This window comes from Panthera uncia (assembly GCF_023721935.1).
Source record: "Panthera uncia isolate 11264 chromosome B3 unlocalized genomic scaffold, Puncia_PCG_1.0 HiC_scaffold_1, whole genome shotgun sequence".
Lineage (NCBI taxonomy): Eukaryota > Metazoa > Chordata > Mammalia > Carnivora > Felidae > Panthera > Panthera uncia.
Window position 1 is genome coordinate 59,049,317 of NW_026057582.1, and position 25,170 is coordinate 59,074,486.

The 25,170-nt window shown below is 35.2% G+C and overlaps 1 protein-coding gene across 1 annotated transcript in view; it reads right to left on the minus strand.

Annotated features, from left to right (window-relative positions):
- TTC6 (tetratricopeptide repeat domain 6) overlaps positions 1-25,170 on the minus strand; it is a 205,674-nt gene that overhangs the window by 72,454 nt on the left and 108,050 nt on the right. Inside the window, exons 8-10 of the mRNA XM_049611599.1 lie at positions 16,678-16,782; positions 6,490-6,579; positions 4,090-4,164 (exon numbers count right to left, since the gene is read on the minus strand). Coding sequence (XP_049467556.1) covers positions 4,090-4,164; positions 6,490-6,579; positions 16,678-16,782 — 270 coding nt within the window. The remainder of the gene's footprint in view (positions 1-4,089; positions 4,165-6,489; positions 6,580-16,677; positions 16,783-25,170) is intronic.

Below are 25,170 nucleotides of genomic sequence, written 5' to 3' on the forward strand. Positions count from 1 at the left end.
TCAGCACAGAGCCCGATGCAGGACTCAAAACAACGAACCTTGAACCTTGAGATCATGACCTGAGCCGAAGTTGGATGCTTAACCAGCTGAGCCACCCAGGTGCCCCATTTTGGTTTTTTTTTCTTTTCTTTTTTCTTCTTTTCCTTTCTTCCTTTTTTCCTTTCTTTTCTCTTTTCTTTTTTCCTTTTTTATTTTACTTTTATTTTATTATTATTTTCTTCTCTCTGTAAAAAGCCACGGTTTAAAAGAGCAACTGGCATTTACAGCCACAGCTCCAACCAGACAGCAAAAGTCGCCAAGCACACAGTCTGCACAGGGGACACCATATACAAGAGTGACCATTCCTTCAAGTTTAGGAGGAGTAGCTGTTCCACCTAGAAACAAATCCAGAAAGTCAAGAAAATGGGGAAACAGAAATATGCTCCAGAAGAAAGAACAAGAAAAAAACTCAGAAAAATATCTAAATGAAAAAGAGATAAGCAATATGCCTGATAAAGAATTTAAATTAATAATCATAAAGTACTCACGGGGATGTACCAAAGAGTGAAGAACTCAGTGAAACATTCAATAAAGAGATAGAAAATATATATAAAAAAAAATAACCAATCAGGACTGAAGACTACAAGAACAGAAATAAAAAACATACTAGAGGGAATCAACAGTAGATGAGAGGATGTCGAAGAACGTCACAGTGACCTGGAAGGCAGGGTAATAAAAAGCACACAAGCTGAACAGTAAAATGAGAAAATAATTTTTTTAAATGAGGATAGATTAAGGGATCCCTTGGATAACCTCAAGTGGGCAAACATTTGCATTATAGTGGTCCCAGAAGAAAAAGAGAAGGAGAAAAACATAGAAAACTTATTTGAAGAAATAATAACTGAAAAGTCCCCCAACCTAGGGAAAGAAATAGACTTCCAACTCCAAGAAGCACAGAGTTCCAAACAAGATGAACCCAAGGAAGTCCATACCACAGCACATAATAATTAAAATGTCAAAGGTTAGGGGTGCCTGGGTGGCTCAGTCAGTTAAGCATCTGACTTTGGCTCAGGTCATGATCTCACGGTTCAAGAGTTCAAACCCCAGTGAGGCTCTGTGCTGACAGCTAAGAGCTTAGAGCCTTCTTCAGGTTCTGTGTCTCCCTCACTCTCTGCCCCTCTTCTGCTGTTCTCTTTCTCTCAAAAATAAATAAACATTAAAAAATTTTTTCTAAATAATAAAATGTCAAAGGTTAAAGATAAAGAGAAGATAAAAGCAGCAAGAAGAAACAAAAAGTTTACCTGTAAGAAAAAAACCTATAAGGCTTTCAGGTGATTATTCAGCAGAAACTTTGCAGGTCTGAAGGGAGTAGCATAATATATTCAAAGTGCTGAAAGTAAAAACCTACAACCAAGAATACTCTATACTGACAAAGTTATCATTCAGATTTAAAGAAAAGATAAAGATTTTCCTAGACAAACAAAAGATAAAGGAGTTTGTGACCACTAAACCATCCTTACAAGAAATGTTAAAGGGATTTAAGTGGAAAACAAATGGCCACAGTTAGACATAAGAAAATTATTAATAAAAAGATGTAAACTATGACAACATATGTATAAAATGTGGAGGAGGGAGTAAAAAGGGACAAGTGAAGGGGAAAAGAAAAAGAAAGCAATGTTTTTTCTTTTTCTTTTTTTTTTTTAATGTGTTTGAACTTAAATGACCATCAAATTTATATAGACTACTATGTACTTTGGATGTTACATATGAACCCCATGGTAACTGCAAACCCAAAACCTATGATAGATACACAAAAAATAAAGAGGTAGAATGGCTATTATAAAAAAGACAGGAGATATCGAGTGTTGGTAAAGCTATAGGGAAAAGGGAACCCTTGCCCACTATTGATAAGAATGTAAATTTGTGCAGCCACTAGGGAAACAGTATGGAGGTTGCTCAAAAAATTAAAAATAGAACTACCATATGATCCAATCCCACTTCTGGGCATATATCCAAAGGAAATGAAATTAGGACCTTGAAGAGCTATCTTCACTCCCTTATTCCTTGCAGCATTAGTAACAATAGCCAAGATGTAGAAACAACCTAGGGGCCCATCAATGGAATAATGGATAAGAAAATGTGATGTATATATATTTGCATATATATAATGGGATATTATTCAGCCATTAAAAAAGGAACTTCAGGATGCTTGGGTGGCTCAGTCAGTTGTGTCCAACTCTTGATTTCAGTTCAGCTCATGATCTTATGGTTTGTGGGATCGTGCCCCACATTGGGCTCTGTGCTGACAATGTGGAGCCTGCTTGGGATTCTTTCTCTCGCTCTCTCTCTGTCCCTCCCCCTCCCCCTCTCAAAATAAATAAATAAACTTTAAAAAAAAAAAGGGAAATTCTGCTATTTGCAACAACACGGATGGACCTTGAGGGCATTATGCCAAGTAAACTAAATAAATAAGTCAGACAGAGAAAGACAAATACTATATAATCTCACTTATACATGGAATCTTAAAAACAACAACAACTCATAGGTACAGAAAAGAGATTGCTGGTTGCCAGAGGCAAGGATTGGGTGATGGATGAAATGGGTGATGATGGTCAAAGGGTACAAAATTCCATTATAAAATAAATAAGTACTGGGGATGTAATACAGCATAGTCACTGTGGTTAAAATACTGTATTGTATATTTACAAGCTGAAAATTTTTTTAAAAAAAATTGGGAGCACCTGGGTGGCTCAGTCAGTTGAGCATCTGACTTCAGCTCAGGTCATGATCTCACAGTTTGCGGATTCAAGCCCTGCATTGGGCTCTATGCAGACAGCTTAGAGCCTGGAGCCTGCTTTGGATTCTGTGTCTCCCTCTCTCTCTGCCCATCCCCTGCTTGCACTCTGTCTCCCTCTCTCTTTCTCAAAATAATAAATAAACATTAAAAAATGTTTAAGTTGCTAAGAGTAGATCTTAAAAGTTCTCATCACATGTAAAAAATGTATCACTGTGTTAACTAGACTTGATGTGGTGATCATTTTGTAATACATACTGTTATTGAATTACAATGCTATATACTTGAAACTAATATAATGTTATATGTCAATTATATGCCAATAAAGAAATCCTAAGGATAGTGTGATTGTACAGAGATATAAAACAGAGGAATCAAAAGGTCAGTAAGAAAAGAGAATGTCAGAAATGACATAGGAAGCAGGCTAATGTTATGCAAGTTAAAAGCAAGTTACAAGCAAGTAACATGGAGGGTCAAGAAAGATTTCTAAGATTTCAGACAGAAAAACAGAAGCTGAAGCTAGATGTCAATGCCACTGAGGGTAAGCTCCAGCCACTCCAGGGGCACCGGGGTGGCTGAGTCAGGTAAACATCCAATTCTTGGTTTTAGCTCAGGTCATGATCCCCCAGGTTGTGAGATCAAGCTCCGCCGTGGGTTCTGCATGGACAGCATGGAGCCTACTTGGGATTCTCGCTCTCCCTCTCTCTCTGCCCTCCCCCAATTGTGCTTTCTCTCTCTCTCAAAATAAATAAATGAACTAAAAAAAACAAAAAAAAAAAAACCAAAAACCCAGCCACTCCAAAAGGCCTGTGCATTCTTCGTGCAGAGGAAAGTACATTGCATTTAGTAAGAGGCGGTGTGGGTTTAACTTCTAGCTCTGCCATTTATCACTTTCTGACCTTTGTTTTTTTTCACACATAAAATAAGGATAATATCTGTCTCACCTTCCTTCTCTTGGGATATTGTGAAGCTTGAGACCAGACTGGACTAGTGTTCATGAAAATGCTTTAAAACTGTGAGCCCAGTGCAAATGTAGGTCAATATTATAATGGCTTAACTTATAATATATCAAGTAAAGTCAAATTATGAACATGAGATACTTCCAAAAGCTGTTGAAAACCTTAAATTGGCACCACCAACCACAATTTTACAGGGGCTACCAAATACGCACTCAAATCCAAACTTTTAATCAATTCTGAATGAATCAACTCACTATACTATTTCAGGAAAGCAAACAAAAAAAAAAGCATCAATAGTGATTATTACTAGAAATATAAGCATTTCTTTTGAATAATAAAAACCAAAAATGATCATACCTTTAATTGAGGAAATGGTGTGCTGAAACATTTTTGGATACTTTCAAATGATGCAGATTTTTTTAGGAAAAGAAACTGAAATAACCAAATGACAAATATGCATTGACTATAGATACTATTTGGTAAAGTACAATATCATATGACAATTGACTATAAATGCTTAGGTAAATTAATTAAATGCAGAAATGCTAATTAAAATACACATTCTGACTGACTTTTTTGAAGTCACTGATTTCACAGAGAGGAACAGAACTGAAAATCCATCAGTTAATTTAGAAAAGTGTATAAATAATGGAAACTCTTATTTTTTTAAATTCAACAATACAACAAATACTTACCAAAGCTTTCTGGTCGGTGCAAGGGGCACAAGTGTGTATAAATGTGCCGTAAATATGCTGAGCCATTGATCCCCTCGGCACTGAGGCTGCACTAGTAGGACCTGAAGCAGCTACTGTCCCCGGAACAGTCACCTCTTATCATGAGCAACCTCAACCTTTTACTCCACAGGAGCATACAAATATCATCACTTCCTTTGAGAGCTATTATACTGTAAGAGTTGGGAAATACTACTATACTAGATAGTGTAGAAAGTACAAAAAAAAATGACATGCTCCATATCCTCAACCAATGTAATGGTAGAAACAGAAAGAAAAGAAAACTGTAATCCAAAGCAGCTGTGGCCCTGACTTCAGATGGTATGAATGAATCTGGTGTAAAGAGAACACAAGATAGGCAGAGTCAGTTCTGAAGGGGACGGGACCTGGATACACTGGCGGGAAGAGGTAGTGCAGGGCTGGCCTGTGAGAGGTGGCAACATTCCCATAGACTGAGCTGGAGTTGAGAATATCCCAGGCCAAGGGAACAGCCTAAACAAGCACAGGGGCATGGGGGAGTCACCAAGGACTCTGGTGCAGGCAGAGTACTGGGTGCATGCAGACCACATAAAAGCAGAAACATAATGGGAGGTAAGCTAGAAAGTCTGGTTGAGGCCAGGTTATGAGCCTTAACGAAGCACTCTGACTTTATTTGTTAGGTGGAGTTACTCAGTTTGAGACACGAGTGACATAATCCTACTTGTTTTAAGAATATAGCAGGTGGAGCACCTGGGTGGCTCAGTCGGTCAAGTGTCCATCTTTAGCTTGGGTCATGATCTCACGGTTCATTGGTTCAAGTCCCGCTGTTGGGCTCTGTGCTGACAGCCTGCTACAGATTCTGTGTCTCCCTTTCTCTCTGCCCCTCCCCTGCTCATGCTCTGTATATCTCCCTCTCAAAAATAAATACACATGTAAAAACTAAAAAAAGAAAGAATAAAGTAGAAGGCAGTAGGAGGATGAAGCAGCAGCTACTAAAACTGGGAATAGCTGACAGGCAGGTGTACATAATGCTACTAAAATAGTCTAGAAAGTGCACGTGGCACTCCAAACTAGAAGGTGATGTTCACTGGTTCAATTATTCTTTATGTGATGGTCACTGCTCTAAGTGATATGGATAAAAGAGTGAAGAAGAGTGCTATGACCCCAGGCTGGTGAGGAATAAAATGATCACACATACATATGGACAAATATTTAGTAAGTGCTATAAGGAAAATAGCAAAAAAGTGATCTATATTAACATTATCCCCTCCAAAAAAAAAAAAAAAAAGTATTACCTAACTGTATGGGGGATAAAGGAGGAGTCATAGACATATCTTTAACCTAGTTAACTGACCAGAATAGGATTTGATTTGTCCCAAGGCACCAAGACTTTCCACTATGTGCCATTCAGCATCCCAAGATATCATCAAGGGGAGCAGAGGGCTGAAGGCACTAATGAAAGAAAAATAAAACTGTTTCTTGTTTGTCCCCCATAAAGTGCAGGACATTTATTAAACCAGGTATGTATAGTTTATACCTTTCTTCTTCTCTTAGTTTCTCTCAATCATTGTCTCTTTTCTATCCAATTATGTATATTATTTAATTAGTTTACTTGTATACACTACAGTGATAACAAAGCCATAAGCATGAGTCTAATCACAATTTAGAGAATTCAGTTTTACTGTTTCATGGCCATAACCAATGCCCCCATTTGGTCAAAACATTCACAAACATGTTTCTTTAATCATTTAAGACCTAGGCAAGAAGTGATAAATGAGTGTAAGACTGGAAATTTTCAAAGTTTTAAGAAAATTCATAGCAGACATTCTGCTATTGATCAGTAAATAACATCTTCTGAGTGTCACAAAGACAACACATTTGAAAAAGAAAGTGTGTCCTCAGCAAAGACACCAGTAATGAATGTTCTGAGGCATTTCCCAGACTAAGGAAGCACCAGCAAATAATTTCCAGAACTACTAGAAATCATATCTGAGCTGTAGGCAGATAAAGAAACCAACCCACAATTTAAAATAAAAATCACACATACCCTAGAACTTCTGCTATGCCGATTTAAAGCGACACTCTCCTTGCTTTCAGATGAAAATTTCTCAATTAAAATTTTGCTTGCTTGAACACTCTGTTATAAAAAGATAACAGTTTTAAGTTATATAGTGGAGTACTTTAAAAAGCCTTTGATTACTGTTATGTCATAATACAATATTATTACCAAATGTATGGAAAAGGTAGAAGTACAGAAAACGTTTACCACAGACATATTAGAAGTCCAGCTATAGCCATAATATTTGGCCAAAACCCACAATTTGGCTTCTGTGTTGGCCATTGGCCAAATAGATTCTTTTACTTTACTTCTGGCAGTACTAATCTCAGGAGCAATCAATGATACTGTGATCCCATAGGTTAGCATTGAATCTATTTAATATGCCAATATCAGAATTGTGAATAAGACATATTATTTGGATTTACTGTCAATATATCACTATTCTCTGTCAGATATAAGTAAGCATTCTAAATTTTTATTGGAATGGAAAGCTCCTTAAATGCTTTACAATTCAAACTCTTTCCACCAACTAAGTTATATATGTATACTTATTGTTGTAAGGGTAAATTATTATTAAGTGTGTTATTCTTCTATATTATAATCAGTGATTTGGATATATAGAAACAACTAGAAGATCTAAGTTTGACAGCCTGGTGTAGTCATGATGAGTTAAATCATACTGCTACTTTGCTGAAATTTTTAGGTCTCAAACAACTAACATTTCAAAATCAAACGATATGTATTCAATAGGAAATTAAGCTTTTAAGAGTACCAGGAAATTATCACTGAGAATGGAACAGATATGGAGAAGGCTATGGGTAATTTAGGAATTACCAGCATTGATTTTTATTTATTTCTAGTGTATTTTTATAACACAGCTATAGCACAGTATAAGCTAAGAGAATTACTAAACATAGCAGAAGGCTACCTGGGGTCACCATTACTCTTCAAAGACAAACTACGTGATATACAAGGAACTATTGGAACTATTGGAACTATTTTGTCATATGCTTACACAAAATATGATGGAATAGCAGCTATTATATATTTAAGAAAATTCTTTTAACAATAACAAAAGACAAAAACCATAATACTGTATTTTACAGATATCAAAACAGCAAAACTTACTAATAATAAATGGTTGCTTTTTAAAAAGAGAACATGGTTCATATATTGGAAGCTGACAAGATATTGGCCAAACCAATGTGTCTTGAGAGAGCAAATATTGCTTATATGATACCTGATGTAACTCCAGAGGTTTTGCTCTACTCCAGAGGTATTGCTAAAACTTGTATGCATCCAATAATAGCTGGGATGCAGATAGAAATGGAAACAGTTTTGCTATCTGAAAAGTCAATTATGACTCTGCTTCTAATTATGGCAGGCTAGGTAATTCTGCTGAGGAAAACTAAGAAAGCTACTTGTAGTATGAAAAACACAATCTTCAAAGCATCAAAAAGCTAACATGATGATGAACAGATACTGGGCCAAAATCTAAGAAAAGGCAAGAACCTGGAAAAGTAAGCCCAGTATTCAAGATGCTTTTGTTATGATACTTGCCAAAGCAGCTGCAAGTCTGAGTTACAGATTGACGAATTCTTGGGGCAAGGGTGATAGAAATTGAAGCCCAGAACTTACCTAAGTGTTGGAACTTGATTTATTTATAGATTATTTATTTATTTATACACAAATGTAATACACTGTATAATATTGTACATATACAAAATATACAAGTATCCAAGGCTACAGGAGATGCTACATGCTCAGATTTAAAGTGAAAAGAAGCATGGGTGCCCGGCGGGCTCAGTCAGTAGAGAATGTGACTCTTGATCGCAGGGTCCTGAGTTCAAACCTCACATTGGGCATGGAGCCTACTAAAATAAAAGAAAATAAAATAAAAGTTTTAAACCTCTTTTTTAAAAAAGAATGGTAGTAAGTAACCTTTGTGTAGACTTTCAGCCTCAGTTCCATCACAAGGGTGGTCAAAGAAATTCAAGCCTCAACTTTAGACTAAAACTATTTCTGAGGGCTAACTTCTGACAAGAAGTTTCTCTGGAGAAAAGAAATGCCATTGTTAGTCTCAAATGTTTCCTAAAAATAACGTTTTAAATGCAATAATAAACATTTAAAGATAGGTACACAAAGAAATAAAACACTAGAACATAACAGATTTGGGAAAAAAAATATTCTAAAAAGAAAAACACAAAACCAAATTTAAAAATACAGTAAACAGGGGCGCCTGGGTGGCTCGGTCAGTTGAGCGTCCGACTTCGGCTCAGGTCATGATCTCACGGTCTGAGTTCGAGCCCCGCGTCGGGCTCTGGGCTGATGGCTCAGAGCCTGGAGCCTGCTTCCGATTCTGTGTCTCCCTCTCTCTCTGCCCCTCCCCCACTCATGCTCTGTCTCTCTCTGTCTCAAAAATAAATAAATGTTAAAAAAAAAATACAGTAAACAAGTTTAACAGTATCTTAGACACAACTGAAGAAAGAATTTATGAACTTGAACTATAAGATAGACCAGAAGGGAAATTACCTGGAATCCAGCATCAAGAGAAAAAAAAAAAAAAAAAAAAAACTAAAACGTATGAATAAAAAAAAAAAAAAAAAAAAAAAAAAAGAAGCTAATACGTATGATTAAAATCCCAGAAAATGAAAGAAAGAATGGACAGAGGCAACATTTGAAGAAGTCATAACTAAAAATTCTCCATAGTTGATGAAAGACATCAAAGTATGCATTCAAAAATCCCAGAGATTCCAAAGCATAAATAAAAAGAAATCTGCCGCTAGACACACCATATTGAAAATAGGGGGAAAAAAAGAGAAAAGTTTAAAAGTAGCCGCTTTGGGAGGAAGCAAGGAGTTGATCATCCTCAAAAAATTCACATTTAAGACCCATTTCTCAACAGCAATAGTGGATGCCAGAAAATAGTAGAACATCATTAGTGTACTAAAAGAATATATCTGCAAAATACATCATACCCAAGTATAATCTCTCTCAAGAATGAGCTAATATAAAGACATTTGAAACAAAGAAAAAACAAGATTTTCACCAACTATGGAACTCCCACTTGCCTTAAAGCAAATTCTAAAGGATATATTTTAGGCAAAAGGTAGAATGATGCCAGACAGAAAGATCTGAGATACTAGAGAGAAAAAAAAAAAAAGAAAGGAAGAAAGAAAGAAAAGGAAAGAAAAGAAAGAAAAGAAAAAAGAAAAGAAGAGAGAGATAATTATATTTTATAAAATATTAATAACAATGTTTTGAGGGTTTTGGAAGATAAATATCTAATAATATATCAAAGTAAAAACATACTAAGTCAAAAGGGGGTAAATGGAATTGAAAGGTTTTAAAGTCACTGAATTTTCCTGGAAGAGTATAAAGAGTATAAAGGTATTGATCAACATCAGATTTTGATAAGTTAAAGATGTCTGTCGAGGGAAATCACCATAAGAATAAGAAACAGTACACATACTTCCAAAATAGGGATGATAAAACACAATTTTTTGAAATAGAAAAAGTAAAAATAAAACCAGAATATATTATATCCAGACCACTGACTTTTTAAAAAAAAATTAACAACAAAAAGATAAATTTAGGAAAAGGAATAAAAGAAGAAATAAAGGCAGAGTCAATAAAAAACACAAAGTATATGGTAGGATAAAACAAAAAATATCAGTAATCATAATATATATATAAACATGTTAAATACACCTTTAAAAAGTAGGGCACACAGACCTTTGTATCTAAATACCATCTCCCATTCAAAGGAACAAGGATTCTTTGAACAAAGGTCTGATTCCAGTTGCGACGTATGGAAAGTATCCTAGGCCATCTTTTTGTGTCAGAAAGTCCTCCTGGATCCTTTTTCTTCTAGTCATTGGTGTGAACAACCACCAGCACTGATTTGCTTTTGGACCACCTTTCTAACAGGTTACTCCATCATCACCAGTTGTAACCAGTCCTGGTTACAAACCAATCTTGCTACAATTCTTACTTCTGTTCCAACAATTCTGCCTACTCTCAATTCCTTCTATTCACATTTTCTAAATACGAAGACAGAAAAATACATGCCCCTCCTTTATAAACACAGAGTTTGTGTTTGTACTCATTACAGTATATTGCAGTAATATTACATAGTATTCCTATTACCCCCCAGGTGTGTTAGTTCAGTTAGAAGCAGATACGACCAGTGGAAGACACAGAGAGAGGGAGCAGTAAGAAGCCTTCAGACCATGATGCAGTCTGACACCTGTGAAAGAGGAAGAGAGAGGAAGGAGTGAGTAGCAAGAGCCTCAGATCACAGAGCAGTTCTGAGCCAGGCAGATGGAAAGTTCTGGAGCCAACACTTACTGTGAAAACAACCCTCCATCAAGCAGGAATGGGGTCAACACTAGCAAACCCCTTGTGTTCAGCCACTGGCTAGGAGCAGCCCAGAGGAAAAATGGCTTTGGTGCAAATGCCCTGATAGATCTACAGGACAGCAGCTGGAGGCTGGCGGTCATGTATGCTTATGTCAATGGATTCTCTTGAAGGAGATGTAAGCATCACATTTTCATGGATGCCATGCCTATTTTTGCAAATTAATATTTACCAATATTTTACATTAAAGCAATCTTTTGTATCCTTTATGTTATGAACTTTCTTGTTTTAGCTCATCACATATTTCCCCAAAAAATATTATCTTCTGAAATAAATTAAAAGTTTAGACTACACTTAAGGAAATGCAAATATACACATCAATCTTCCAAGATTTAAATTATACATATACTTTGACCGGGAATTCCAAATAGAAAAATTTACAAAGATATATGTGCAAGTGTGGTTTGTAGGGAAAGGGTTGTCTTTGTTTTGGTTTTTGGTTTTTGTGTTTTGTTTTTGTTTTTGCTTTTGTTTTTTTGATGCAGCCTCAGCTGAGATCCTCACTCAAACAACATGACAGATCTTGAGCCAGAACCTTCCAGTTAGGCCAGAAACAGTGGATTCCAGACCCTCAGAAACTGTGTGAGATAGTAATAGTTTGTCGTTTTAAGCTTCTACATTTTGGGATAATTTGATCTGCAACAATGGATAATTAATATGCCCTTCTAAACTGGGTTAGTAGCTATCAGCACCAGAAAGAGGTAAGGAAAAGGGTAAGGGAACAAATGGGAAAGGAGGGATATTTTTTTGAATGAAGACATAATTAGTACCTTTCTCTTTGGGTTCATAGGAAAGTCAAATGAAATAATACAGGAGAGGTGCCTGGCACAGTGTCTGGCTCATAGTAAATACTCAATAAATGAGAATCAACAGAAGCATGTTTTAAGCAAAATAATCAAGATGAAGAATATAGATTATGTGATTCCACACACGGAAAAACATTAATTTGCATATATTTGCATTACATAAATGAAAATGAATGTGTTTGAAAGGATACACACAATGTAGTTTATAATTGTTAACTTCAAAGAGAAGAGATCCAGGAAAGAACAGCATTCAAGGTGGGGAGTGACATTTTTGCCATACACAGCTGTATCATTTGACTTTTTTCTGCACGAAATTATTCACCCACTATCGTGCAAGTTCTTAAATAATTTTAATTGGCCTTGTTACTCAGAACAGCAAAAAACAATAATATTGCTAAAGGAAACAATGGTGGTTTAACAAAAAAAAACAAGATAGAACATTTTTAAAAGACAGAAACCACAGAATAACAACAATAATAATACCAGTAAGACCGAATTAACCATGTGCTACTTACGTGGTTCGTCTGAAACAAAGCAAAAAATTTAAAAAATTTTAAAAAACAAGGATTAAAATGAAAATACTCCTGAATACAAACAGAAAAGAACACAGGGATGGCCATATTACAGTAGAATTCCAGCATTAAAAAAGCCAAAGTAGACCATTTAAAATTGATGAGACAGAATTCATAAGAAAGGTAAAACATTGCTAACTTCATAATAAAGATAAAACAGCTTCTAGTTGCAAAAAGTAAATAAGAACTACTGGTAACACATGAAGAAATAGATTAAAACAACTGCACTAAAAAATCCTCAAGAGTGTTTTTTAAATCAAGTAAAAGAAATATGCCACAGAAGAATGGACTAATATAACAATATAACAGCTATATCTATTGTTAACTGAGCACTGATTTTCATTAGGCAATATGCTACAACCTCTCATTAAATTCTCAGAACACCCACTTTACATACAAAAAAAAACCCAAAAAAACCCCAAAAAAACAAAAAAACAAAAACGAGACTTGTGGAAACTAAAGATTATCCAGGAAGTGAGTGGGATTCAAATCCAAGATGGATTGGAAAGCCTGTGCTCTGCTTAGTGCTGCCACAAAATGGTCACAACTTAGAATACCATTGAATTAATAGACAATATTGGGATATGTAGGATACCACCAAGCAAATACCAATAAATTCCAAGACACTGATATTCTAAAGAATATATTTTATTATGTTAATAAGGATAAAGAATAAAATTAAAATAATGCCAAGTCAGAACAGTTCTAAAAAACACTTTCCCACATAAATCATGTATCAAAAACATAATGAAAATGGCAATACAAATTATTTAGAAAATAAATGAACACACTATAAATAAAAATTTATGAAATAAGATCAAAATCTTACATAGAAGAAAATTCATGAAGTACTTACATTACTTAAAAAGAAGAAAGATAAAGACATTCATTCAATTGTAAATCAACACAAGAAATTAGAAAAATGCCCAAATAGAAATGTCAACCTTCTATAGAAAGCAGGAAGCCAACAACCAAAAAATTTTCAAAAATAGAAGTATATGAAGAATATACTTCTGAATATAAAAATTCAGAGCGGCAAATATTGAATTAATCTGGAAGTGTTTTCAGTCAAAGGTGATAGGTTAAACTTATTTTTCTGACTTACAGGCCAGAAAAATCTAACGGCTAGGGGATCCTATACTATAAACCTTACTAAAAAAAAAAAAAATTAAAGGTATGATTTGATACTGGTGTGAGTATAGTAATTTGAGAAGTAGAGACTAAAGCATTTGTAATTGAAAACAAATGAGAAAAGATAAAATAAACTCATTTTAAAAATATTTTTTAGAAAGAAAAAATTCTCAAAAATATGATTAGGAATGGGAAAGAAAGTGATGCAACATTAGAAATAAAGATTAACCATTAGAAATGGTTAAGCATAGGGGTGCCTGGGTGGCTCAGTCGGTTGAGCAACCGACTTCGGCTCAGGTCATGATCTCACGGTCTGTGAGTTCAAGCCCCACATTGGGCTCTGTGCTGACAGCTCAGAGCCTGGAGCCTGCTTCCGATTCTGTGTCTCCTTCTCTCTCTGCCCCTCCCCTGCTCATGCTCTGTCTCTCTCTCTCTGTCAAAAATAAATAAACATTTTAAAAATTAAAAAAAAAAGAAAGAAACGGTTAAGCGTCCTACTTGATTTGGGCTCAGGTTATGATCTCACAGCCATGAGCTCTGTGCTGGGTGTGAAGCCTTCTTGGGATTCTCTGTCTCTTCCCCCTCTCTGCTCCCTCTCTCCTTGTGTCTCTCAAAATAAATAAACATTTAAAAAAAAAGAAATAAAGATTAACCCTGAAGAGACAGCATATTCATACACCACATGTAATTTATACATCTCAATCAGATGGCTTTCTGTAAGAACGAAATGACTCAAGAAAAAATACTTATCATTGAACAACCCAAGAACAAGGAACCCTTGTGCACTATTAGAGTGTATGCAAACTGGTGCAATCACTATGGAAAACAGTATGGAGGTTTCTCAAAAAACTAAAAAGAGAGGCATGCCTGGCTGGCTCAGTTGGTATAGCAGAAAATGCTTGATCTTGGCATAGTGAGTTTGAGCCCCCAGTGGGTGTAGACATTACTTTTAAAAACTTGAAAACAGAATTACAATATGATCCAGTAATTCCACTACTGGACTTAAGAATATGAAAACACTAATTCAGAAAAATATATGAACCTCTATGTTTAGTGCAGGATTATCTACAATAGCCAATTTACAGAAAAAGCCCAAGTGCCCATTGACGGATGGATAAAGAAGAGGTGGTGTGTATATATATATATATATATATATATATATATATATATACACACACACATACATACAATGGAATATTACACAGCCATAAAAAAGAACAAAATCTCGCCACTTGCAACAAGAATGGAGCTACAGAGCATAATGCTAAGTGAAATAAGTCAGTCAAAGAAAGACAAATACCATGTTCTTCCACTCATATGTACAATTTAAGAAATAAAACAAACAAAGGGAAAAAGAGAGAGAGAAACCAAGAAACAGACTCTTAGCTATAGAAAACAAACTGATGGTTACCAGAGGGGAGGTAGGTGGGGGGATGGGTGAAATAGGTGATGGGGATTAAAGAGTACACTTATCATAATGAGCACTGGGTAATGTACAGAATTGTTGAATCACTATATTTTACACTTGAAACTAATAAAACCCTGTGTGTTAACTATACTGGAATTAAAATAAAAAATAAATTAAAATGAATTACAAAAAGTGAACAACCCAAAAATTAGGAGAGAAAAACTTCTCTGTTTTCAATGACTTAAGCACACATTTATTCCAATATTCTTTTATACATGTTTGTAAACACTTCCATCTTAATTAAGGAAGGTGTTACTTGAAAGCATATTATATTCAGTGTAGTTTCAATGAGATAATAAGCATAGGAATTTTCTTTTTTTTTTTAAGTTTTTATTTAAATTCCAGTTAGTTAATATACAGTGTAATATTATAGAAAAGAAAAAAATTCTAATTGTCAAACAATTACTTTCCCAAATGGTTCAGATGTTTCCACTGAGTTCTTCCAAATTTTCTAGATTATTTTATGCTACATCAGTTTCAGAATATTTAAAAAAAAAAATGAAATCCTACCCAATTAACTTCATGAAGCAAGAATAAACCTGATAGGAGAATGCAACAAAGAAAAAAAGACATTCCATACATATTTCACCATGAGTATACATTAAAAATAAAGTATTGCCTTACAGAATTCAACATAATATTTAGGCATAATACACCTTAACCAAGTAATCTAAAACATGTAAAGATGTTTCAATATTAACATTCAGAATAGATCCAATATGAATGCGATTCCATCCCTGTCTTGGTTGCAGGGAAGCTAAGTGGTAAACTGATTATTCTATTTCATGCAACATCATATGTAGACAGAATTTTTTATTTAATTTTACCTCTATTACACAAGAAGGGTAATATACCCTTCTTATGCTCTCCCTATGATTTCTTCAATTTTTTGTTTTATCATGATCTGAGTTTTAGTAAGCTGCCCCAAATACCATGCAAATAAAATAATCCTAAGTACTATTAAAAATTTAAGCACAATAATGTTAATCACAGAATTGTCTTAAAAAGAAAAAAATAAAAAGAAAGGAGAAAAGGGGAGAAAAGTAGAAGAAAAGAAGGAAGATGAAGGATTTTTGAGAATGAAAGAAAATGGACCAAAAAACAGGTAGTAATTGTCTTGAGGGAGAAGAATAATAGTTGCATTGGGCTTTCTTCTCTTGACTTTTCTAATTTTTAAAATAATCAGTATAACATAATGTGAGAGCAAACAAACACTCTTTAAGGGAAGAAGAGAAGAGTCAGAACTGTATTGGGTGATATTAAATTAACTAAAAGTACACTTTAAAAAGTAAATGAAAATGACATGAAGATCTTTTAAACAACCAAGTAGTTCTATATCTTGGAAACTTGGTCGAATAAAATATTTATTCAAAAAGAAAACAGAACAGGGACTCCTGGGTGGCTCAGTCAGTTAAGCCTCTGACTTCGGCTCAAGTCATCTCACGGTTTGAGAGTTTGAGCCCTGCATTGCACTGTCTGCTGTCAGCACAGAACCAGCTTCAGGTCTTCTGTCTCCCTCTCTCTCTGTCCCTCCCCAGCCTGTACTCTCTCTCTCAAAAATAAATAAACATTAAAAAAAAAGCAGAATAATCTTATCGACTGGCTAGAGTGACATGGATAAGTACAACACTATAAGACCATCCAATCAGTCTTAATTATGGCAACAGTTGTCTGACAATTTACATAGCAACTGTCCAGTAAAATTTAATGTCATAATCAATTATACAATTTAATTATTAAACAACCAAAAAAAAGAGAGAAAAGTCATTCAGTGTGTTACCTCATATTTTGGATATAGAATTTCCTTCATAACAGATACTGGAACAGAGAATTTGGGTGAAGTTGGATTCCAAAACAACTTCGTACATCCTGGATAAGCAGACACCTTTGGAAATAAAATGAAAGGTTATTAAAAACCAGCAAATGATCTCTAGTGTAAAGACCCAAACTTCTGTCAAATGTGTTCCTAGTTGCCCAGATAGTGAGTTGACTGGTTCCATAACCATTGAACATCTGGAAAGGCAACTTTTCACACCCACCAGATTAGCAGAAATGTAGAGTTGGCAATTCCAACAAATGTCAACGATGTGGGGAAACTAGTAGAACCACAATGGAGACAAACCAGCCATTTCTAGTAAAATAAAAAATGTATACTTCCCACTGTATACTCTAAGAAAATTCTTACACATGTGCATGAAGAGACATGTACAGGGATGTTCATGCAGCATATGAAACAGCAAAAAAGAAAACCCAATCTAAATGTCCATTAATAGAAAAACAAATTAATAAAATATGGCATATTCACATAACTAACACTATAAGGCCATTCAAGCCCAAAAATTATAAACCACAGATGGATCTTAGGAGCACAGTATTGACAGCAAAATAAGCATCTTTTAGAAAGTGTCATTTACATAAAAGTCTCTAGACCACACATAACTATAGTATTTATTATTTAGTGTCACATATATATCTAATAAAGTATAAAATCATGAACTAGAAAGACTGCAATTATAACAGTAACTGCTGTTGGGTTAGGAGGAAGAGAAATGAAATTAGAAAGAAGTGCAAAATGACTTATTATTTTTTTAATTTCTTTTATTTAAAAAAATCTGAAACAAGTATGATAAAAAGTTAAAACAAATTCTTGATAAAGTGTCACCAGTTGTATGTTAGTTTGGTTTCTATATTTGTTTGTTTATTCAAACTTTTTCAAAATAAAACTTAATCAGGCATAGGTGAATTTTTAGGGAGGTGAAACTATTCTGCATGATACTGGAAATGTGGCTATATAACATGATGCATTTGTCAAAACCCACTAGACTTTAGAGCACAAACAGTGAACCTTTGTGTACAGAAATTTTAAAAAAATTATTTAGGGGGGAGCATGGGTGGCTCAGTCAATTAAGCACCTGACTCTTGATTTCAGCTCAGGTCATGATCTCACGGTTCGTGGGACTGAGCCCCAATTTGGGCTTTGTGCTAAGTGTGGAACCTGCTTAGGATTCTCTCTCTCTCTCTCTCTCTCTCTCTCTCTCTCTCTCTCAAAAAAAAAAGAAAAGGTAAGAGGAAAGGAAAGGAAAGGAAAGGAAAGGGAAAGGGAAAAGAAAAGAAAAAAGAAAAGAAAGAAAAGAAAAAAATAATTTAGGAAATCAAGGGGAATCCCAGGATGGAATGCAGAATATAACAAAAAGACAATCTAACTGTATTATAAATGTATGAGACAACCTCACTGAAGGGGGTTGGGAAAAAAGTTGCTGACCTTAGTAACTTTGGAAATGAGTATAGTTTATAAAAATAAAGACAAAATAAATTATATATAACACTACTTTAGTTGATGAAGTTGTATCCTCCAGGAATATGGGATAATAATTCTAATACATCTACACTGAAGTTGAACAGTTAAGTGAATAGATGGAAGATGGTAGGAGCCAGGGTTGTCACTGTTGGTTGGGAGTTTAAAGAAAAGCAAGGGAGGAGGTTAGAATGATCACGTAATAGATTCAAGTTGGAGACATCAGTATGACCCCATGTTTAGCTTAATTTAGACACAGGTTACATATAGACATATTTTTAGGAGTTAGTACATATTTCCTTACTGTGTCAGCTAAGAAGGCCTGGAAGCAATAATGCCCCAGTAGCAACAAGCACACCTAATGTCTAGCTGTTGGTTTCTGATTACGTTCTGCAATAAAGGGAATTGGGGCTTCTTGTTGAAATGGCTGTTTCTTGGGGAGCCTGGGTGGCTTAGCTGGTGAAGCATCTGACACTTGATTTTGGCTCAGGTCATGATATCGCAGTTTGTGAGATTGAGGCCTACACTGGGCTCTGCACAGATAGCACCAAGCCTGTTTGGGATTCTCTCTTTCCCTCTTTCTCTGCCTCTCCCTCTCTTGTGCTTTCTTGCTTTCTCACTTTCTCTCTCTCTCTCTCTCTCTCTCTCTCAAAAATAAATAAATAAACATTAAAAAAAAAGAAATGGCTGATTCTGTGGTCTGGGACAGGAAATATATAAGATGAGCCTTTTTAAAAAGTGTTGGGGCTTTTGGGTGGCTCAGTTGGTTGAGCGTCCGACTTTAGCTCAGGTCATGATCTCGCGGTCTGTGAGTTTGAGCCCCATGTCAGACTCTGTGCTGACAGCTCAGAGCCCGGGGCCTGCTTCAGATTCTGTGTCTCCCTCTCTCTCTGCCCCTCTCCCGTTCATGCTGTGTGTCTCTCTCTCTGTCAAAAAAAATAAATAAATAAACACTAAAAACAAATGTTTTTAAGTGTTATAAAAAAATCCCACGGTAATGGGGGATGGTGTTGAAGGGACATAGGAGCCAACTGAAGGAACTCTCAATAACCAATGCTCAAAATGTTTTAGCAAAATATTAATATTAATAATAATAATAAAGTAGTATTGGAGTATAACTCAAAGTGCAACATAAATATCCATGACTCATACTATATAAATAATTGAATGAATAAATAAATAAATGAGAAGAAAAGACAAATCTGCACAAATACAAATTAATTTTTTTATTATACTCTGGCCTCCAGGAGATAGAGCACAACTCCACATTCATAAAGTGTGAGCTGAACATAAGTGACTTCCTCCCAAAGAGTATGGTATGAAAACGGGGGAAAAAAACTATACAATGAAGAAACTTGACAAACACTACCTCAGATGATTAAGACTAACATCAACAGTCATAACACATGTTGATAATACGCACCTTTGATATGATGTAATCAAAATGGTGCTTTCCCTTGGTTGTCTTCCTTCCAAAATCACACCAGGCAAATCCCAATGGGGGGACATTCTACAAAATACCTGACTACTACTCCCCCAAAATCTTAGAAACTGTCACAGCCAAGAGCAAACTAACAAATATGACAACTAAATATATTGAGGTATCCTGGATGGGATCCTGGAACAGAAAATTAACATTACATAAAAACTAAAGAAGTCTGAATAAAATACGGGCCTTAGTTAATAACAATGTATAAATACTAGTTCATGGAACTGTAAGCTGTATTAGTTTGCTGACGCTGCCATAACAAATTACCACTGGTGGTTTAAAGTAACAGAAATGTGTTCTCTCACTGCTCTGGAGACTAGAAGTCCAAAATCAAGGTGTGGGTATTTTCCAGGCTCCCTTGGAAGGCTCTCGGGAAGAATCCTTCCTTGCCTCTTCCGAACTTCTGGTGGTTGCCATCAGTCCCGGGCATTTCTTAGCTTGCAGATGCATCCTTCCAATCTCTACCTCTACAGTCAAATGGCCTTCCTGTGTGTCTGTGTGGTCAAAGGCATTTTACTCTTATAACGACCCTGTCCTATTGGATTTAGGGCCCACCCTAAATCCAGAATTCACCCCAAGATTCTGAATTATATTTGCAAAGATCCTATTTCCAAATAAGGTCACATTCACAGGTATTGTGGGTTAGGCCTTGGACATATTTCTTTGGGGCCACTATTAACCCACTATTATCGTATTAATAATGGGGGAAACAGGATGTGTAATATGTGGGAAACCTCCATACCGTCTTTGCAATTTTTCTGTACTCTGAAACAATTCTACAAAATAAAGTTTATTATAAACAAATAATTAAATATTAAGTCAAACAAAAAAAATTATCTCAAAAAATAGTTGGAGGCATAAAAATTAATCAGACATTCGTGACAAAACCTTGAAGAAAATGTGGTAAGATTTTTAAAAATAATAGCTGTTTGAATGCATGGTATTATTGGCGATTATGTTTTCTTTAATGTTTCCATTGACTTTTAATAATACTTAATTGGACTATTCATTTTCCCAAAGAAGATTTTTCACCAGAAAAATGACCTCAAACAATGTTAGAGCATCAACTTGCAAGCATCACTGCAGCATTGACTATGAAACCTTAATAGTGACATCTCCTAGAGGGTGGGTGCTACACAGACCTTTTAGAATAATATATAAAGACCCAAACAGTACATAAAGATCCACAATTATAAGGTGACACTGAGTCTTGACCACTTTATTTCCAGTCAGATATACTTCAACTACTACATATACTTGATTGCATTTCCTATACCAACCGAGTAGAGAAAAGCAGATTTTGCAGGTGCCAGGTTAATTTGTCCACCATAGGAATTTAAAATTAAGTTTCTATCTCACTCATCCTCTGTTTTGCTGGGCACATTATGTCACTTTATGCTGTACAGACCTACAACCAGGAAGTCCTTGCTAAAAGATGAATAAAATCTTCCAAAATCATCTGACAACTCTTCTTCCAAAGATCAACTAGAAATTAAGAAGATTTCAGGCATTCAAATGATAGGATACATACAATACAGTAATTCCTTCTGTGTAGTAGATAGACTTCCAGCAGCTTAAGCATCCAGAATAAAATTATTCCCCTAGACGTAAGCAAGCTATGACACTCAAAGAGGGAAGAGAGGTAAATCTATCACCAAGCAACAGCACTTTGCTATTAAGGAAAAGCACAGGTGCACCTTCAGGAGAGAATTTATCAAATTAAACTGGTAAAGAAACACTCACCATGGTAAACTGATTTCCCCTGCAATGCTCAGAACTTTCTAAGAGAAGAACTAGGAAAATAGTTAGAAATGACAGGGTTGGTGGCTGCTAGTACTCAACAGGAAGACAGGGATTGCATAGCAAAGTAAATTACTATTAAGCAACCAGGCTGATTTAGTGTAATAGCACCTGCACAGCCCCTGTGGTTACTATGTATATTACAACCCCATACAATAACTCCTGTTCACACTGAAGAGCCAAGGTCAGAATATTCTGTTCACTAAGGGAGAGAGACATGCAAATTAGTTCCCAGGGATGAGTCAAGCTTCAGAGAAGTGAAACATAAGGATGAGTGAGACTTCAAAATGTGGTCCGAGACTCTGAAGAGCTCAAGATCTTTTCGAGGGTCTTTTCAAGACCTTTTCAATACCTTTCCACACCTGAAAACTATTTCCTCGATAATATTAAGAGGCTACTTGCCTTTTTCTCTGTGTTGAAATTTGCACTGATGGTGCAAAACAAACAAACAAAAAAACATTGAGTAAAACTGATGGCACCTTACCATGAATCAAGGCAGCAGCACCTTAAAAATGCACACGAGAAGGCAAGAAAAATTGTTAAGAACACATCTTTATTTTGTAAGCACACATCAATGTGACTAAACGAGAATTACACATAAAGTGTTTCGGTGGCCGCAGAATGGTGGATTTGAGGAAAAACACGTGCTATTGTTAGAGTTGTGAACTGAACCTGCCACCATTTTCACTTTGACAAGACACACATCAAACTGGTCATTCAGACTTCGATATGTGGCAAGCATTTTCTTGAAACTAAATGAAGAAATCCTGTCATTTCAAATAAAACCACTTACAGTGTCTGTGCCAATTAAACAATTTAAGCATTTAGCCAAAATTAGAATTTTGGAAAATTTGTGCCCCTCACCATGAGCCTGTCAGGTTCCCAATGTAGAAGACTGCTGACCACACTGACTCCATCTTTGGTCCTCCACCTTGTCCATGCCCGTGCAATGACCTCCCTCAATGTCACATGGCAGACGCCATAGAGGTTGATGTATACACTGACAGGAATGTGGGAGGGCTCATTCTGATCTTCCTTAAAGTGGTTCACAGAAGGCTCCGCTTTTGGTAACCAGTAGAGCTGACTGGTGCACAGATGCCACCACTTTTGATAACTACCTTTTAACCATACCACAATCCCCCTCACTCTATAAAAGCTAAAGATTAGGGTCCAGATTGGACAGAGAATAGCTGCATAGTACCTGAGTAGTTTGTCTGCCCAATCCCTCTTGTCAGTAACTTACCCTGAATAAAACTATAAATGGTATGGAGTGGTTTGGTTCCTTTTTCAGTCATAAAGTGCCTTCTCAGTCTGGAGGATACTTTGCTGTCCCTCCTCCACCTTCTAACACAATGCTGAAACCCTTTTCTGATAATATTAAAAATACGGTATTTTGATATTATAGTGAAATGTATCAACTTTTGAAGATCTACATAACTTGATGAATAATATTTTCCAAATAACCAAGGTACAATGTTACAAAGTAACAAATGGGTAAAAAAAATACATTGCAAATACAGAAAACCAATAGATTTTAATGTATCAAGGTATGAAAAAGTCATTGATATGGTTTCTGCTTTCATTCGCAACAAAAATTTTTAGCTGTAGGAATTATCATTTAATACATTCTCTTTCAGCTACACAAATTATCATTCAATATTAATAACTAAGTTTAATTGCTTTGTTGTGGTCTAACAATCACAATTTTTTATTGAACTTCTTTATTTTGAGATAATTATAGATTCACATGCAGTTTTAAGAAATATTAAATAATGAGAAATCCCGTCTATACTAGTTTCCCTCAAAGGTAACATCTTGCAAGACTATAGTACAATATCACAAATATTAACATTAATACAGTCAAAATACAGAACATTTTCATTACCACAGGATCCCTCATGTTGTCCTTTTATAGACACACTCATCCCACCCCCCATGCTTAAACCCTAGATACCACTAATCTGTCTTCCATTCCTATAACTTTGTCACTTCAAGAATGTTATGTAAGGAAACCATAAGGTATGTAATCTTTTAAAAATGCTTTTTTTAGCAAAATTCTCTGAAGATTAATCCTCATAGTTGCATACATCAAGAGTTCATTCCTTTTTATTGCTGACTGGTAGTTGCATGTTAAAAAAAAAAAAAAAAAAAAAAAAAAGACTGCTGAAATGTTTTCCAGAGGGTTGAGAGGAGATTTTTTTAAATTAAGAATTCAATTTCCTCCATAAAGACTCCACCAAAAAAACTACTAGAATAAATGGATTCAGTAAAGTTGCATGATACAAAATTAACACCCAGAAATTGGTTGAGTTTCTATACACTAATAACAAAGTAGCAGAAAGAGATATTAAGAAAATAATTTCATTTACGATTGTATCAAAAATAATAAAATACTTACCTAGGAATAAACTTAACCAAGGAGGTGAAAGATACGTAGTCTGAAAACTATAAAACACTGATTAAAGATATTGAAGATGACACAAACAAAAAGATATTTCATGCTCATGGATTGGAAGAATTAATATCGTTAAAATGTCCATATTCCCCAAAGCAATAATTCAGTGCAATCCCTACCAAAATACCAACAGCATTTTTCACAGAACTTGAACAAATAATACTAAAATTTGTATGAAACCAGTAAAGAGCCTGAATAGCCAAAGCAATCTTGAGAAAAAAGAACAAAGCTGAAGTTGTCACAATTCCTGATTTCAAAATATACTACAAAGCTGGAGTACTCAAAACAGTATGACACATGGCTCAATAGAACAGAATAGAGAGCCCAGAAATAAACCCACACATACATAGCCAATTAATCTATGGCAAAGAAAGCAGGAATGTACAATGGAGGAAAGTCTCTTCAATAAACGATGCTGGGGAAAACTGGACCACTTTCTAACACCATACACAAAAATAAACTCAAAATGGAAAAAGATCTAAATGTAAGCCCTACAGTAATATTTTCCTAGATATGTCTCCTAAGACATGGGAAATTAAAGCAAAATAAATTATTAGGACTACATCAAAATAAAAAGCTTTTGCTCAGCAAAGGAAACCATCAACAAAATGAAAAGGCAGCCTACTGAATGGGAGAAAATATTTGCAAATTATATATTTGATAAGGGGCTAATACCAAAACATATAAAGAACTTATACAATTCAACACACACACAAAAAAAATCTAATTAAAAAAAATTGGGCAGAAGACGCACCTCGGTGGCTCAGTCCATTATTAGTGTAGGGAATACAGTCAATGATATTGGAATAGTGTTATATGGTGAGAGAAGGTAGATGCACTTGCAGCTATGCATATATATGTACTATGCATATAGCATAAAGGTTAGAGACGCTGAACCACTATATTATATACCTGAAAGTAATGTAACATTGTATGTCAACTATACTCAAACAAAAACACATTTTTAATAATTCAATTTCCTTAATAGTTATAAGGCTATTCAAATTATCTACTTCATAATGAGTGAGCTGTGGCAGCTTTGTTTTCTGAGGAACTGCTCCATTTCATCTAAGTTGTCAAATTTATATGTGTAGAGTCACTCATAGTGTTCCCTTATTCTTTTGACATCTGAAAGATCTTTAGGGACATCTCGCATTTCATTTCTAATATCGGTTAACTTGTGTCCTTTCTTTTTTTTCTTGTCAGTCTTGTTATAGATCAATTTTACTGATCT